Source organism: Salvelinus namaycush, chromosome 1 (genome assembly GCF_016432855.1).
Source record: "Salvelinus namaycush isolate Seneca chromosome 1, SaNama_1.0, whole genome shotgun sequence".
NCBI lineage: Eukaryota > Metazoa > Chordata > Actinopteri > Salmoniformes > Salmonidae > Salvelinus > Salvelinus namaycush.
The window spans coordinates 19,340,407-19,358,632 of record NC_052307.1 but is presented as its reverse complement, the minus strand read 5'-3'; the positions used below and the strand labels follow the sequence as shown (position 1 = coordinate 19,358,632).

General features: G+C 46.8%; 1 protein-coding gene across 1 annotated transcript in view; it reads right to left on the bottom strand.

Annotated features, from left to right (window-relative positions):
* Positions 1–18,226, bottom strand: part of LOC120058119 (neurogenic locus notch homolog protein 1-like) — a 63,073-nt gene that overhangs the window by 17,242 nt on the left and 27,605 nt on the right. Inside the window, exons 8-20 of the mRNA XM_039006622.1 lie at positions 12,730–12,915; positions 12,477–12,590; positions 10,553–10,666; positions 9,978–10,211; positions 9,631–9,741; positions 5,215–5,407; positions 4,865–5,010; positions 4,604–4,717; positions 3,651–3,770; positions 2,004–2,156; positions 1,515–1,743; positions 1,036–1,237; positions 533–686 (exon numbers count right to left, since the gene is read on the bottom strand). Of these exons, the coding sequence (XP_038862550.1) occupies positions 533–686; positions 1,036–1,237; positions 1,515–1,743; positions 2,004–2,156; positions 3,651–3,770; positions 4,604–4,717; positions 4,865–5,010; positions 5,215–5,407; positions 9,631–9,741; positions 9,978–10,211; positions 10,553–10,666; positions 12,477–12,590; positions 12,730–12,915 (2,070 nt within the window). The remainder of the gene's footprint in view (positions 1–532; positions 687–1,035; positions 1,238–1,514; positions 1,744–2,003; positions 2,157–3,650; positions 3,771–4,603; positions 4,718–4,864; positions 5,011–5,214; positions 5,408–9,630; positions 9,742–9,977; positions 10,212–10,552; positions 10,667–12,476; positions 12,591–12,729; positions 12,916–18,226) is intronic.

Sequence of the window (18,226 nt, the reverse complement as noted above, 5' to 3'; positions counted from 1 at the left end):
AGATGGGGAGGGGAAGAGAGATGGGGAGGGCAGAGAGATGGGGAGGGGAAGAGAGATGGGGAGGGGAAGAGAGATGGGGAGGGCAGAGAGATGGGGAGGGCAGAGAGATGGGGAGGGGAAGAGAGATGGGGAGGGCAGAGAGATGGGGAGGGCAGAGAGATGGGGAGGGCAGAGAGATGGGGAGGGGAAGAGAGATGGGGAGGGGAAGAGAGATGGGGAGGGGAAGAGAGATGGGGAGGGCAGAGAGATGGGGAGGGGAAGAGAGATGGGGAGGGCAGAGAGATGGGGAGGGCAGAGAGATGGGGAGGGCAGAGAGATGGGGAGGGCAGAGAGATGGGGAGGGCAGAGAGATGGGGAGGGGAAGAGAGGAGAGATCAGTATGTAGTCTGTGTTTTGTTAGTGGTGTGAAATTAATAGCATAGTGGTGATTGAGGCTAACACAAACACACACACACACACACACACACAAACACACCTCATACATGCAGAAGGACAGACACACAAACACCCTCCTTCACACCCCCAGTATTACCTCTCTGTTTGGCTGCCACCTCACAGGAGACGCTTGGCACATCACAGTAGAGCCCTGTCCAGCCAGTCTGGCACTCACAGCTGTAAGTAGTGCCAGTCTGCCAACAGGTGCCCCCGTTCTGACAGGGGGACGAGTCACACCAGCGTACCAGATTCTGAGGAGACACACACACCATAGACAGTTAGTCACTAGCTGACAGGGGGAAATGTTTCTGTAAGTAAGCATGTACACTGTTGTTTCACAGATACAAACATTACCCACTGGGCACAGATGTAAATTCAACGTCTATTTCACGTTGGTTCATCTGAAATGACGTGGAAACAACGTTGATTCAACCAGTGTGTGCCCAGTGGGTAACTAGCTTATAGCTACAGTTATTTATACCACCTTTATTTAGTCAAGTACATGATCCATAAAAGCACATTTTACTTGACAATAACAACCTGGTATATAGCCTACAGCTAGTCTACTGTAAAGTCAGCGTGACTGGGCCTATACTGTACCTGGCAGTTGAGTCCAGTGTAGCCCTGGAGACAGATGCACTTGTAGGTGCCATAGCTGTCCTGGCAGGTGCCTCCGTTCAGGCAGGGCCTGGAGTCACACTCGTTGATGTCGTGTTGGCAGTAGCTGCCAGTGAAGCCAGGTGGGCACAGGCAGGTGTAGGTATTGATGCCGTCCACACACGTCCCACCGTTGAAACAAGAGCTGTTAAACAAAACATCCACAAAGCAATACCAGACGTGTCATTCAAAAACCAAATTCAATTCACTTTAAAACATGGTAAGTCCAATTAGTAAAATGAATTGAGAGTGAATATCCTGGGCTATAATGGGATATTTGAGTCATTCAACTTTCTGCCACAGGGGGCAGAAGTGGACAAGAGAAAGTAGTTTGGAGATGCATTCGTGGTTTGTGACAGAGATGCAACAGGCCATGTGAGGTAGAGAAATCCAAACTAAATAGGAATTCAAGCTCCCTTTACCTCTCAGTGCAGTCAGGTGTGTTGTTCTCACAGTGTATCCCACTGAAGCCAGGTGGACAGGTGCAGGTGTAGCTGTTGACACAGTCGGTACAGTTGGCTCCATTCTTACATGGGTTACTGTCACACTCGTTGATGTCCTCCTCACACTTAGTGCCACGGAAACCAGGCAGGCAGGTGCACGCAAAGTTGTCCACCTCGTCCCGACAGAAACCTCCATTGCTGCAGGGGTCTATGGGGGAAGAGAGCGGGGAGAGAGGTTAGCTTATAACTTAGCAGACTGGCTACAACTCAATAGTCTTGACTAGCTTCCTTTCCTTATGTTTTACTGACATGAAAGAACATGACGGGATTTATAGAGACGTGGTGGCCTTTCACCTCTCAGTCATGAAATAAAAGAGACAGGGGGCCACTTTAGAGTATTGAGACATGGCCACTGTCTCATATTAACCTGTTTTTATGATGAAGTCATAAAGATGATAGGAGACTTACTGGGCTTACAGTCGTCAATGTTGGTCTCACAGTTGCGGCCAGCATAGCCGGCCTTGCAGCTACAGTGGTAGTTGCCTTTGGTGTTCTCACAGGTGGCCCCATTGAGACAGGGGTTCTTCACACACTCGTTAATGTCCACTTCACAGGTCTGTCCTAGAGAGGGTAGAGGAAAGGAGAGAGTGGAGAGGTTTACTACACAGCACTGAGATCATTTGCCCATTTTCATAATTTTAATTTGATAACATACAGATAACCTAATACAGATAACGTACATATACTGCCTTCAGAATGTATTCATACCCTTTGACTTATTGCATTTTGTTGTGTTACAGACGGAATTCAAAATTGATTAAATCGATTTTCTTTCACCCATCTACACACAATACCCCGTAATGACAAAGTGAAAACATGTTTGTTTTTTTATTGTTGCAAATTTATAAAAAATGAAATATTGAAATATCTAATCTACATAAGTATTCACACCCCTTAGTCAACACTTTGTAGAAGCACCTTTGGCGGCGATTACAGCTCTGAATCTTTTTGGGATTGTACAGTATTTGCCCATTATTCTTTTTTAAATTCTTCAAGCTCTGTCAAGTTGGTTGTTGATCATTGCTAGACAGCCATTTCATTTCTTGACATAGCAGATTTAAGTCAAAACTGTGACTAGGCCACTCAGGAACATTCAATGTCGTCTTGGTAAGCAACTCCAGTGTATATTTGGCCTTGTGTTTGAGGTTATTGTCCTGCTGAAATGTGAATTGGTCTCCCAGTGTCTGTTGGAAAGCAGACTGAACCAGGTTTTCCTCTAGGATTTTGCCTGTGCTTATAGCTGTATTCCGTTTTTTTTTAATCCTAAAAAACTCCCTAGTCCTTGCCGATGAAAAGCATTCCCATAACATGATGCAGCCACCACCATGTTTGAACATATGAAGAATGGTACTCAGTGATGTGTTGTGTTGGATTTGCACCCAAACATAAAGCTTTGTGTTCAGGACATAACATTAATTTCTTTGCCATATTTTTTGCAGTTTTACTTTAGTGCCTTACTGCAAACAGGATGCATGTTTTGGAATATTTTTATTCTGTACAAGCTTCCTTCTTTTCACTTTGTCATTTAGGTTAGTGATGTGGAGTAACTACAATGTTGTTGATCCATCCACAGGTTTCTCTTATCACAGCCATTAAACTCTGTAAGTGTTAAAGTCACCATTGGTGTTTTAAAGTCACCATCCCTGAGCAGTTTCCTTTTGAAAAACCTCTCTGGTCTTTGTGGTAGAATCTGTGCTCGAAATTCACTACTCGATTGAAGGACCTTACAGATTTTGTATGTTGTGTGAGGTACAGAGATGGGGTAGTCATTAAAAAATCCTGTTAACCACTAGTATTGAACACTTATTGACTCAAGACATTTCAGCAAAAAAAAAAAAAAATGTAATTACAAAGATTTTCTACAAACAAAATTCCACTTTGACATTATGGGGTATTGTGTGTAGATCAGTGACACAATCTCAATTTAATAAATGTTTTATTCAGGCTGTAACACAACAAAATGTGGAAAGGGTAAAGGGCTGGGGAAACTTTCTGAAGGCACTGTACATGCATAGGAATTACATATAATCTACTGTAAAGATGTTGCTCGCTCACCTTGCCAGCCCTCTGGACACACACAGGAGAAGCTCTCGTAGTCTTCAGTCTCCTGACACTCACCTCCGTTCTTGCAGGGCTTGGGTTTGCAGGGTGCTAGCAGGGTCTCACAGTTCTCACCTATCACACACACACACACCACACACATTTTTAGATAATGGACATGAACAGTGTTCAATATTATTGTTCTTATATTATTATCGTGTCTAATATTATTGTTTTCGGAACCAGAGTATCATAACTGGAAGTAGTGGGTGTCTGGACACTGGATAGATCGCCCATAGATAATGCTTTTATTGGACATTTAAACACACACTTCATTCAGGAGGCTTCTTGCCCACAGTGAAAAGGTCTGTGAGTGTTAGAGAGCAGAGCTGTTTGGGCCTACGGAGACATTTCCCTATCTGTCTGTTTCCACGACACCCAGCACGGACAGGAAGCAGGCTGGAGTTTCCTGCTATTGTCAAGGCATTTGCTGTTCTGTGAGACAGGAAGTCTGCAAACAGGAAATGTGTCAAGCAGCTGGGCCGTTCAGTTCCCACCCCTCCGTCACACAACCAGAGCCACTATTATTCCAGCTCTCGACGCAGGGTGGAATTTTCCAAAAAGAAGACTCAGGGAATAAATAAAAAGGTTGCCCAAAGGCAGTCAGTCCATCATTATCTGTTTTATCAAATAATACGAGGGAGAAATGGATGTGAGGACTTCTTACAAATATTTCCCTGTACTGTTATCAGGGACACAACGTCAACACAGACGCTGGAGTTTTAGCCAAGAGGAAGTCTTGCTGCTGGACATTCATTGACAGCTTGGTCTTCCGGAGCATGTTTTTCCTGAACGTCCAATACCTTAGAGAAGCTAGAACTTTGAGCACCACAGCAAGGAAATACCAAAACATTACGCTTAGATAGACCATCAGACATATATTTCACAATAGCCAAATATGTTCATACCGGTATATGGCAGTAGGCAGTTGCACTTGTACGCAGAGACATCATCGATGCAGGTCCCTTGGTTCAGGCAGGGATTGGAGGCACATTCGTTAATGTTGGTCTGACAGCTTGGACCTGGGATCAAAAGGTCAAGAAGTTATCAAGCACATGAGTTTGAGTTAAGAGTCAGGGTCAAATAGATCAAAACAATATAAAATGTATTGATGGTGGGAGTGCAATCTCGAGGACCATACACACGTACACACACACACACTTACTCACCAGTGAAGCCGATTCTGCAGGAACAGACATATCCGCTCGTCATATCCTTGCAGGTGCCTCCGTTCATGCAGGGGTTGGACTCACACTCGTTGTTGTTGATGTCACAGTTCTTGCCACTCCAGCCATTGTCACACAGACAGTTGTAACTAAGGAAAAGGTGGGAAAGCTCAATATCAGAGTAACAGACACTAAATTCCACTTTGAGTCCTCAAATCCACACCTTTTATGAATACTTAGGGATTTACTGTAGATATATTCATACCATATATGTAAGGAAGATGTCTAGATGTACACAAAACACAACTTAGTGATTTCCTTGGCATTGAAACAGATGAGAAAAACAGACTCACCCATTGACTTTGTCCTGACAGTGGCCATGGATACACGGGTTGCTAAGGCACTCATTGACCTGGGAGAAGCAGGTGGTGTCATGGTAACCCTCTGGACACAGACAGGTGAAGCTGTTGATGCCATCGACACAGGTGCCACCGTTGTGACATGGGTTGAGGGCACATTCGTCAAGGTTGATGTTGCACATGGTCCCTGTGAACCAGAACCCATGAAGATGTTTACTTCTCTGACCTCTCATACAGTAGTGTCTCAACTTTATAGCACAAGGAACATTTACAGTTTACAAACTGATTCAATTGGTGTTAGAAAATGATACAGGTAACTGCCAAGGTAAAGGAAGAAACAACATAAAGTGTCTTAATGGGTCATTGGGTCACCACGAGCCAGAACAGCTTCAATGCACCTTGGCATAGATTCTACAAGTCTGGAACTCTATAGGGGGGATGCGACACCATTCTTCCACCATAAATTCCATAATTTGGTGTTTTGTTGATGGTGATGGAAACGCTGTCTTAGGTCGCTCCAGAATCTCCCATAAGTGTTCAATTGGGTTAAGATCTGGTGACTGAGACACCATATGCATTACATCGTTTTCATACTCATAAAATCATTCAGTGACCTCTCGTGCCCTGTAGACAGGGGCATTGTCATCCTATGGGGTAAAAGCCATGGTAGCCTGCCCAGGATTTTCATACATGACCCTAAGCATGATGGGATGTTAACTGCTTAATTAACTCACGAATAGGGTTGCACATTTTGGGGAATATTCAGAGGTGGAAACTTTCCATGAGAATTAACGGGAATATATGGGAATTAACGGAAATACATGCAAATTAATATTAATACCATTTAAATGTAGATGTTTTTTGAATTGGATATATTTACCATATTATATGGAGACAGAAACATAAACATTTTACCTTATCATAAGTAGACATAATTGCAAATGATTAAATCCTTCCAATAGAATTTTTTAAAAACAATTTAGTTACGAATTGAACTTAAATTAAATGAGTTGACTCTTCACATGGGATGACTTCAATGAACAACAAAAGAAAGGGAATATTGAATGATCCCCAATGATCCATCGCATCTCCCAAAAACGTTTTAAACATACATCTGTAAAATGATAGTCTAGAAACTAAAGCTTTGGTTGTCTTCCTCTCAGGCTTCCATGGCTTCTCCCTGGACATCCTCAATGTCCACCTCTTGAACATCACACTCTGAGGCTTCATCTTCACTGTCACTTTCCAACCTTCTTGAGGATGGCTCTTTGTCAGACTAAAAAAGCCTCAAATTTGCCCGGATGCAACCAATTTTTCAACCCTTGTATTGGTCAGCCTGTTGTGTGCTTTGGTGTGTGTGTTCCCAAACAAGGACAAGTTGCACTCTGGGGCGGCTGATGTTGGTGGGATTTGGAGGATGATGGAGGCAACAGGGGAAAGAGCCTCAGATCCACAAAGTCCCTTCCACCTGGTGGCTGATGAGATATGTTGGCACGACTGCCATATTGCATCTCCATCCCAAAGCCCTTGCTTGGAAGTGTACTTTACCAGACAGCCAAGAACCTTTCCCTCATCCAGGCCAAGGTGGCGAGACACGGTAGTGATGACACCATAGGCCTTGTTGATCTCTGCACCAGACAGGATGCTCTTGCCAGCATACTTGGGGTCCAACATGTACGCTGCGGCGTGTATGGGCTTCAGGCAGAAGTCTTCAAGCTTGTTGATGTATTTCAGAACTGCAGTTTCCTCTGCTTGGAGCAACAGTGAAGTGGGCAGGGCAGTATGGATTTCTTCTCTCGCAAGCAGAGCCTGAACACAGACAGGATGGCATTGTCTCCATCAATCCGTGCAATGGCTAGTGCTATAGGTTTCAGGAGTTTCAGGTTGCTTACCACTCTCTCCCAAAATACATTATCCAGGAGCATCCTCTTGATGGAGCTCTCCATATCGGCAGACTGTGATATGGCCATTTCTTGGAGAGACTCCTTCCCCTCCAGGAGACTGTCAAACATGATGACGACACCACCCCAATGGGTGTTGCTGGGCAGCTTCAATGTGGTGCTCTTATTCTTCTCACTTGCTTGGTGAGGTAGATTGCTGCTGTAACTTGATGACCCTTCACAAACCATTTCCTTGGCTCTCTTGTAAGAGTGTACCCATCTTTTTCAGTGCCATGATGTCCTTGAGGAGGAAATTCAATGCATGAGCAGCATAGCCAATGGGTGTGATGTGAGGGTAGGACTCCTCCACTTTTGACCAAGCAGCATTCATGTTCGCAGCATTGTCTGTACCAGTGCAAATACCTTCTGTGGTCCAAGGTCATTGATGACTGCCTTCAGCTCATCTGCAATGTAGAGACCGGTGTGTCTGTTGTCCCTTGTGTCTGTGCTCTTGTAGAATACTGGTTGAGGGGTGGAGATGATGTAGTTAATTATTCCTTGCCCACGAACATTCGACCACCCATCAGAGATGATTGCAATACAGTCTGCTTTCTCTATGATTTGCTTGACCTTCACTTGAACTCTGTTGAACTCTGCATCCAGCAAATTAGTAGATAAAGCATGTCTGGTTGGAGGGTGTATGCTGGGCATAGAACATTCAGAAATCTCTTCCAATACACATTGCCTGTGAGCATCAGAGGTGAACCAGTTGCATACACAGCTCGAGCAAGACATTCATCTACATTTCTCTGACTATGTTCCTCCATTGAGTCAAAAAACTTCTGATTCCAGGAGGACCATGAACTGTTGCTATCGATAAGGTGTCTGATTCATCATTTTCACATCGAATAGAAGTAGAGGGACTTTTGTCAGAGGTTGCTTGTTGTGAGCGGTGAGGGAACTTTATGCACTTGGCCAGATGATTCTGCATCTTTGTTGCATTCTTCACATATGATTTGGCACTGTATTTGCAAATGTACACCGCTTTTCCTTCTACATTAGCTGCAGTAAAATGTCTCCACACATCAGATAGTGCCCGTGGCATTTTCCTGTAAAGATTAGGGGAAAAAAGTTACAAAAAATACAATTCCATGTACAGATAAATAGTTAAGCAGTTAGATTAAACAACTCCTTTGTAAGATAAATGTTTTAAAATGAAACATGTTTGGAAACAGGTGAATTAACACTCAAGCAAGCTAAAATCCACATGGTAGCAAAAACTAACTAGCAGTTAAGTTAGAAATTATTTAAACACACTTTGCTGTAGGCTGCTATTTACTAGTTTACAAAAATTCATGTATGTCATAAAATATATTCACCCCACCCAGTATTGTAATCAAAACTTACCAGAAAGCATGTATTCCTTGGCTCAGACAGTGTAGTAGTGTGGGCTCAATAGCATCTCATTAGTGTGCAAGATCTTGAGAATCAGCTGTACATGTGATGGAAGAATGCACTGTGCATGTGATGGAAAAATGCACTGTGCATGCAGAGGTTTGCAATTCCATTGAATTGGGGATAGTGTAACCAAAATATGCCACAAGACCTAGAATTGCCTTATGTGTATCCCGCAAAAAAGATTCACTGTTATAAGCTAACTTTTTGATTATTTTAAGCAAAATTCCCCAAATTCCCGGGCTTAACTTCCCATGGAAAATTCCTGGAAACTTCCCGGAAAGTTTCTGACCCTTTGCAACCCTTCTCAGGAACCACACCTGTGTGGAAGCACAAGCTTTTAATATACTTTGTATCCCTCATTTACTCAAGAGTTTCCATTATTTTGTCAGTTACCTGTACAAATTAATAACACTTTATGGTTAGAAGTTATGAAACTTTGAACATAATATCATGTCGTAATCTTTGGAGTTGGTCAAAATCCATGAAGATATCATTTAGAAGTAAAACACAAAGCCCAACCCGTGCTACACCAGACAATGGACCATACAATGGGCTCTATATCCCCACAGTAAATTTATCCACCTAGACAAACATGGGCTTTTTAAGTCCGGTTTTGTTGGCCACTTGAAATGCCGCCGCCATTCAGTGGGTGCCACGCATAACATGAAGAGAGGCCATTTAGCCCTAAAGCATGGACCAGCTTCCCCCCTTTTAAAATATCAACTTTCAGGAATCTTTCTGGGGATCTTTCCTCCAGTGAAATCCCCGGTGAGTGTTGGTCCTTTCAGAGCCTGGTGAGAGAGGCCAGCTTGTGTCTAGGCAACAGGTTGGGGGGGGGGGGGGGGGGGGGGGGTCTGGAAAGTGACACTGCCACAGAAGGCCTCAAAAGGAGTGCATTCGCTTACCATCTGTCATCTCTCTCCCTCTTCCACCCCTCCACCCTACCCTCTATGCTCTTGTTTGTCCTGCCTTCACCTGAGAGGTCTGAATAGGAGAGGTAGGAGTACCCCCTTCAAATCTCAACCTGGGTAGCCACAGTCAGACAAACTGGTCCCCTACAGTATCTACTTACCGCTGTAGCCGGGCTCACAGGCACACTCGTAGCCATTGATCTTGTCGAGGCATGTCCCGTAGTCACATGGCTTGCTCTTGCAGTCGTCCAGGTTGACTTCACAGTTTATACCTAGAAGCAAAGAAATTATCATCAAAGTTTCTATAGTAACATTTTCACAGATTAAAGTAAATCTGGGTGTCGAGGACAGTTTCGAGCTTAGAGAAGTCTTTTAGTGTGTGTGTGTGTGTGTGTGTGTGTGTGTGTGTGTGTGTGTGTGTGTGTGTGTGTGTGTGTGTGTGTGTGTGTGTGTGTGTGTGTGTGTGTGTGTGTGTGTGTGTGTGTGTGCATGCATGCGTGCGTCTGACCTGCGGTGCCCATGGGGCAGGTGCAGATGTAGGAGTTCTCGCGGTCCTGGCAGATGCCTCCGTTCCGACAGGGCTGACTCAGACACTCGTTAATGTTGGTCTCACACAGCCGGCCCGTGTAACCAAGGCGGCAGTAGCAGGTGAAGGAGGCCAGGCCATCCTTACAAGTACCATAGTGACAGGGGTCCGAGAAACACTCATTGATGTCAGTCTCACAGTGTTGCCCCGTGTAACCTGGTAGAAAGACATGGAGTTGGTCACTTTAGTCTAATTTCTCTCCATTCTATTCAGGAGCCAGAAAACATTCAATCATTTTTAGTTTCTTTTGAAATCTATGTTTGTTGTTTTATTGTTGTTTTTATGAGTAAAAAGACGAAACCCGCACACTGCTCCTGCTAGTATCACTGCTCTTTATTAAGCTTACATATCAGCCCCAAGGCCTTCATCAGAGCTTTTGTGAGTGTTTTTAATTTGCACCATTGCTCCACTCACATCTGTTCAATATATTGAACGGGATTGGAGTCGAGGGAAAATAAACGTGTGTTACCAAATATAACAACTTTCTGTTTTTATACCTTCAGTGCATTCACAGGTGTACTTATTGGGGCCATCCGTGCACTTGGCGCCATTCTTGCAAGGCGTGCTGGAGCACTCATCAATATCTATCTGGCAAAGGTTCCCAGCAAAGCCTGGAAAAACAAGAAGATGTAGGGAGTGAGTGAGTGGTTCATTAGAGTGATCTTACCAAGCCCAAACTATGCCCACTCTATCCCTGGAAGCCTACATACATTATGATGAGAGCCCTCAATGACAGAGATGGCTGCATATGAATCAAAAGGCCTGCCGTACTACAGCTTACTGTGTTATTTCCTTCTACTCCTTTTCACCACTGCTCCCAAAAAGGGGGGGGGGGGTGGCTTCCAAGGCCTCATGACCAGGGGTGAAAGACAAAGGGGGGACTGTCTGCTCAATGTAATGCAAAGCCGAGCCAGTTGCCTCTTTTGTCCCCCAAAACTTTTCCATCACAATGTGCATTCTCACGTCCTGGTCTCGCCCCTTTCCCCGCCTGCTTCTCCCAACAGGGCTAGCTTGACCTCTGAACTCAGCTATTCAAATCCCTCATCATTGAAAATCAACCAGCAGGCTCCCTTATTTTCTCTAGTCATTCTGATCTCTGTTTTTATTTCTTCTTCCACCTTCTGTCGCAGGAACGGACAGTGTTCAGTAGTCACACATTTGAATTCTAAGTGGTAAAAAGAAGGATTCTATCTGATAAAGAACACACAGGTGGTCTAAGCCAAACAGCCAGCCAGAAACCAGTTGTCACTAATCCAAATAGGAAGTGGCTACATGGCTATCTGTTAGCTCTGCTCCATTCACAACACAGGGTCCTTTCAATTTTCACTGTCCATCCATGCTAACGCTAAAGTTACCTCACACACACCTCCCAGAGCCAAAGAGGGGATTTAGCCCGGGCTTCTGGAATCACACATTTCAAAAGGGACGAGTGGGGTTTCCATGGAGATGATGTGTACAGAAATGAAAGGAGAGAGGACCCTACCCCGGCCTGGGCTTACACAGGAACACATTTACATCACAAGCAGGCAATGGGGACCCCAAAATCCCCCGCCTCTACCCCATAACCCCTCTAGAGCATAACCGTCTGTGCGTCTCAGTCCCCTCCCGTACCCCAACACCCCCTCCCACTTTCACTACTGTTTCATTCAGGCCTCTCTCCTACCCCCTTACCCCATCCCCATCCCATAGATATGGGGGCTTTTCAGCAGCTAAACTCTTGTGTTCTCTGCTGTACCGCTCTACTGTTAACTGCACTTTCAACACACGGAGCCTCCTGCCTTTCTCTCTGAGCTATTTTTGATCAGAACCAACTGAGAACTGCACTATTTTCCATCAGAATTACTTCCACCTCAATAGCCCTGCTGAAAGAATCAAAACAAAAACACATTTTATAGGCTGAGAAACCTTGTTGAGTGTCGGTCCGCCTCCCGTTCTTCTATCAGAGCACTCCTCTGCTAACAGAACCCTCAATGCCTCTCGTCACATACTGTAGTCCAACCCTAATGGAATCCCTGTAGAAATACCTCTTCAAATCATCTAGATTCTACATGCAACACATCACTACACACAAAACCCAAACCTCACCACAACAGCTTCTACAACTACACAGAAATGTAATACATGAAAACACAAACCTATTTCAGCTGCTACTCTTAGTTAGACGTTATCTCCTTAATTCTCTCTCAAATAACGTTATTGTGGCTAGCTACATCCAAACCAAGTTTAAGTGCACACTCATCAGAGTAAAAACTTGTTCTAAGTGAAAACTTTGTCAAGCCCTTCCTTATGGATTTTCCTCCTCGTCGAGCGCTGGCCTGCTAAAGCCTGCCTGAGGGCAGGGATTAGAGTATACCTCCCGCACCCATCCAGTCCAGGGGGGTGATCGACCCCCTCAGACTGCCGCAGCGTCCCGGGGCTCACCTGTGGGGCACTGGCAGTGGAAGGTGTTGATCTTGTCGATACATTTCCCATTGTTCAGGCAGGGGTCGTAGGCGCACTCGTCAGTATTGATCTGGCAGAACAGTCCCTCGTAGCCTGCAGCCAATTAGCAAGGGAAACAAGACACAGGACCAGTTAGTTAACTATGAGGTTTGTACAGTAACATTGACAGTGCCTGACTTCAAAGATATGGGTTTAGATTGCAGCCATCCTTTGATTAAAACAGTGTCTTTACCTGGCATACAGATGCAGTGGAAACCTCCTATCTGGTCGAGGCAGGTGGCTTCGTTCTGGCAGGGGTTGGAGAGGCACTCGTTGACGTCGTGTTCACAGCGAGCTCCAGAGAAGCCGGGCTGACACTTACACTGGAACGAACCCATGGTGTTCAGGCACTTCCCTCCATGCTCACAGGGGTTGCCACCTAGACACGCAAAGAGACATGGAGTGAATCTTAACAAACATGTTACAGGGTGTGCTCCTTCACAATGCTGTGTAGGGGTTGTTACCTGTCTGCTGTGTAGGGGTTGTTACCTGTCTGCTGTGTAGGGGTTGTTACCTGTCTGCTGTGTAGGGGTTGTTATCTGTCTGCTGTGTAGTGGTTGTTACCTGTCTGCTGTGTAGTGGTTGTTACCTGTCTGCTGTGTATGGGTTGTTACCTGTCTGCTGTGTAGTGGTTGTTACCTGTCTACTGTGTAGGGGTTGTTACCTGTCTGCTGTGTAGGGGTTGTTAACTGTCTGCTGTGTAGTGGTTGTTACCTGTCTGCTGTGTAGTGGTTGTTAACAGTCTGCTGTGTAGGGGTTGTTACCTGTCTGCTGTGTAGGGGTTGTTATCTGTCTGCTGTGTAGTGGTTGTTACCTGTCTGCTGTGTAGTGGTTGTTACCTGTCTACTGTGTAGGGGTTGTTACCTGTCTGCTGTGTAGTGGTTGTTACCTGTCTGCTGTGTAGTGGTTGTTAACTGTCTGCTGTGTAGGGGTTGTTACCTGTCTGCTGTGTAGGGGTTGTTATCTGTCTGCTGTGTAGTGGTTGTTACCTGTCTGCTGTGTAGTGGTTGTTACCTGTCTGCTGTGTAGTGGTTGTTACCTGTCTGCTGTGTCGGGTTGTTACCTGTCTGCTGTGTCGGGGTTGTTAACTGTCTGCTGTGTAGGGGTTGTTACCTGTCTGCTGTGTCGGGTTGTTACCTGTCTGCTGTGTCGGGGTTGTTAACTGTCTGCTGTGTAGGGGTTGTTACCTGTCTGCTGTGTAGGGGTTGTTACCTGTCTGCTGTGTAGGGGTTGTTACCTGTCTGCTGTGTCGGGGTTGTTACCTGTCTGCTGTGTCGGGGTTGTTAACTGTCTGCTGTGTAGGGGTTGTTACCTGTCTGCTGTGTAGGGGTTGTTACCTGTCTGCTGTGTAGGGGTTGTTACCTGTCTGCTGTGTAGTGGTTGTTACCTGTCTACTGTGTAGGGGTTGTTACGTGTCTACCTCTCTGCTGTGTAGGGGTAGCTACCTGTCTACCTCTCTGCTGTGTAGGGGTTGCTACCTGTCTACCTCTCTGCTGTGTAGGGGTTGCTACCTGTCTACCTCTCTGCTGTGTAGGGGTTGCTAACTGTCTACCTCTCTGCTGTGTAGGGGTTGCTACCTGTCTGCCTCTCTGCTGTGTAGGGGTTGCTTCCTGTCTACCTGTCTGCTGTGTAGGGGTTGCTAACTGTCTACCTCTCTGCTGTGTAGGGGTTGCTAACTGTCTACCTCTCTGCTGTGTAGGGGTTGCTAACTGTCTACCTCTCTGCTGGGTAGGGGTTGCTAACTGTCTACCTCTCTGCTGTGTAGGGGTTGCTAACTGTCTACCTCTCTGCTGTGTAGGGGTTGCTAACTGTCTACCTCTCTGCTGTGTAGGGGTTGCTAACTGTCTACCTCTCTGCTGTGTAGGGGTTGCTAACTGTCTGCCTCTCTGCTGTGTAGGGGTTGCTTCCTGTCTACCTGTCTGCTGTGTAGTGGTTGCTAACTGTCTACGTCTCTGCTGTGTAGGGGTTGCTAACTGTCTACCTCTCTGCTGTGTAGGGGTTGCTAACTGTCTACCTCTCTGCTGTGTAGGGGTTGCTAACTGTCTACCTCTCTGCTGTGTAGGGGTTGCTAACTGTCTACCTCTCTGCTGTGTAGGGGTTGCTAACTGTCTACCTCTCTGCTGTGTAGGGGTTGCTACCTGTCTGCCTCTCTGCTGTGAAGGGGTTGCTACCTGTCTACCTCTCTGCTGTGTAGGGGTTGCTAACTGTCTACCTCTCTGCTGTGAAGGGGTTGCTACCTGTCTACCTCTCTGCTGTGTAGGGGTTTCAACCTGTCTACCTCTCTGCTCTGTAGGGGTAGCTACCTGTCTGCCTCTCTGCTGTGTAGGAGTTGCTACCTGTCTACCTCTATGCTGTGTAGAAGTAGCTACCTGTCTGCCTCTCTGCTGTGTAGGGGTTGCTACCTGTCTGCTGTGTAGTGGTTGTTACCTGTCGACCTCTCTGCTGTGTAGGGGTTGCTAACTGTCTACCTCTCTGCTGTGTAGGGGTTGCTAACTGTCTACCTCTCTGCTGTGTAGGGGTTGCTACCTGTCTACCTCTCTGCTGTGTAGGGGTTGCTTCCTGTCTACCTCTCTGCTGTGTAGGGGTTGCTACCTGTCTACCTCTCTGCTGTGTAGGGGTTGCTTCCTGTCTACCTCTCTGCTGTGTAGGGGTTGCTACCTGTCTACCTCTCTGCTGTGTAGTGGTTTCTACCTGTCTGCCTCTCTGCTGTGTAGTGGTTTCTACCTGTCTACCTCTCTGCTGTGTAGTGGTTTCCACCTGTCTGCCTCTCTGCTGTGTAGGGGTTGCTACCTGTCTACCTCTCTGCTCTGTAGGGGTAGCGTAGCTACCTGTCTGCCTCTCTGCTGTGTAGGGGTTGCTACCTGTCTACCTCTCTGCTGTGTAGGGGTTGCTACCTGTCTGCCTCTCTGCTGTGTAGTGGTTGCTACCTGTCTGCCTCTCTGCTGTGTAGGGGTTGCTACCTGTCTACCTCTCTGCTGTGTAGGGGTTGCTACCTGTCTGCCTCTCTGCTGTGTAGGGGTTGCTACCTGTCTGCCTCTCTGCTGTGTAGGGGTTGCTACCTGTCTGCCTCTCTGCTGTGTAGGGGTTGCTACCTGTCTGCCTCTCTGCTGTGTAGGGGTTGCTACCTGTCTACCTCTCTGCTGTGTAGTGGTTGTTACCTGTCTGCTGTGTAGTGGTTGTTACCTGTCTGCTGTGTAGGGGTTGTTACCTGTCTGCTGTGTAGGGGTTGTTACCTGTCTGCTGTGTAGGGGTTGTTACCTGTCTGCTGTGTAGGGGTTGTTATCTGTCTGCTGTGTAGTGGTTGTTACCTGTCTGCTGTGTAGTGGTTGTTACCTGTCTGCTGTGTATGGGTTGTTACCTGTCTGCTGTGTAGTGGTTGTTACCTGTCTGCTGTGTAGTGGTTGTTACCTGTCTACTGTGTAGGGGTTGTTACCTGTCTGCTGTGTAGGGGTTGTTAACTGTCTGCTGTGTACTGGTTGTTACCTGTCTGCTGTGTAGTGGTTGTTAACTGTCTGCTGTGCAGGGGTTGTTACCTGTCTGCTGTGTAGGGGTTGTTATCTGTCTGCTGTGTAGTGGTTGTTACCTGTCTGCTGTGTAGTGATTGTTACCTGTCTGCTGTGTAGTGGTTGTTACCTGTCTACTGTGTAGGGGTTGTTACCTGTCTGCTGTGTAGTGGTTGTTACCTGTCTGCTGTATAGTGGTTGTTAACTGTCTGCTGTGTAGGGGTTGTTACCTGTCTGCTGTGTAGGGGTTGTTATCTGTCTGCTGTGTAGTGGTTGTTACCTGTCTGCTGTGTAGTGGTTGTTACCTGTCTGCTGTGTAGTGGTTGTTACCTGTCTGCTGTGTCGGGTTGTTACCTGTCTGCTGTGTCGGGGTTGTTAACTGTCTGCTGTGTAGGGGTTGTTACCTGTCTGCTGTGTAGGGGTTGTTACCTGTCTGCTGTGTAGGGGTTGTTACCTGTCTGCTGTGTCGGGGTTGTTAACTGTCTGCTGTGTAGGGGTTGTTACCTGTCTGCTGTGTAGGGGTTGTTACCTGTCTGCTGTGTAGGGGTTGTTACCTGTCTGCTGTGTAGTGGTTGTTACCTGTCTACTGTGTAGGGGTTGTTACGTGTCTACCTCTCTGCTGTGTAGGGGTAGCTACCTGTCTACCTCTCTGCTGTGTAGGGGTTGCTACCTGTCTACCTCTCTGCTGTGTAGGGGTTGCTACCTGTCTACCTCTCTGCTGTGTAGGGGTTGCTACCTGTCTACCTCTCTGCTGTGTAGGGGTTGCTACCTGTCTACCTCTCTGCTGTGTAGGGGTTGCTAACTGTCTACCTCTCTGCTGTGTAGGGGTTGCTACCTGTCTGCCTCTCTGCTGTGTAGGGGTTGCTAACTGTCTACCTGTCTGCTGTGTAGTGGTTGCTAACTGTCTACCTCTCTGCTGTGTAGGGGTTGCTAACTGTCTACCTCTCTGCTGTGTAGGGGTTGCTAACTGTCTACCTCTCTGCTGTGTAGGGGTTGCTAACTGTCTACCTCTCTGCTGTGTAGGGGTTGCTAACTGTCTACCTCTCTGCTGGGTAGGGGTTGCTAACTGTCTACCTCTCTGCTGTGTAGGGGTTGCTAACTGTCTACCTCTCTGCTGTGTAGGGGTTGCTACCTGTCTGCCTCTCTGCTGTGTAGGGGTTGCTAACTGTCTACCTCTCTGCTGTGTAGGGGTTGCTAACTGTCTACCTCTCTGCTGGGTAGGGGTTGCTAACTGTCTACCTCTCTGCTGTGTAGGGGTTGCTAACTGTCTACCTCTCTGCTGTGTAGGGGTTGCTACCTCTCTGCCTCTCTGCTGTGTAGGGGTTGCTACCTGTCTGCCTCTCTGCTGTGAAGGGGTTGCTATCTGTCTACCTCTCTGCTGTGTAGGGGTTGCTACCTGTCTACCTCTCTGCTGTGTAGGGGTTGCTACCTGTCTACCTCTCTGCTGTGTAGTGGTTGTTACCTGTCTACCTCTCTGCTGTGTAGTGGTTGTCACCTGTCTACCTCTCTGCTGTGTAGGGGTTGCTAACTGTCTACCTCTCTGCTGTGTAGGGGTTGCTAACTGTCTACCTCTCTGCTGTGTAGGGGTTGCTACCTGTCTGCCTCTCTGCTGTGTAGGGGTTGCTTCCTGTCTACCTGTCTGCTGTGTAGTGGTTGCTAACTGTCTACCTCTCTGCTGTGTAGGGGTTGCTAACTGTCTACCTCTCTGCTGTGTAGGGGTTGCTAACTGTCTACCTCTCTGCTGTGTAGGGGTTGCTAACTGTCTACCTCTCTGCTGTGTAGGGGTTGCTAACTGTCTACCTCTCTGCTGGGTAGGGGTTGCTAACTGTCTACCTCTCTGCTGTGTAGGGGTTGCTAACTGTCTACCTCTCTGCTGTGTAGGGGTTGCTAACTGTCTACCTCTCTGCTGTGTAGGGGTTGCTAACTGTCTACCTCTCTGCTGTGTAGGGGTTGCTACCTGTCTGCCTCTCTGCTGTGTAGGGGTTGCTTCCTGTCTACCTGTCTGCTGTGTAGTGGTTGCTAACTGTCTACGTCTCTGCTGTGTAGGGGTTGCTAACTGTCTACCTCTCTGCTGTGTAGGGGTTGCTAACTGTCTACCTCTCTGCTGTGTAGGGGTTGCTAACTGTCTACCTCTCTGCTGTGTAGGGGTTGCTAACTGTCTACCTCTCTGCTGTGTAGGGGTTGCTA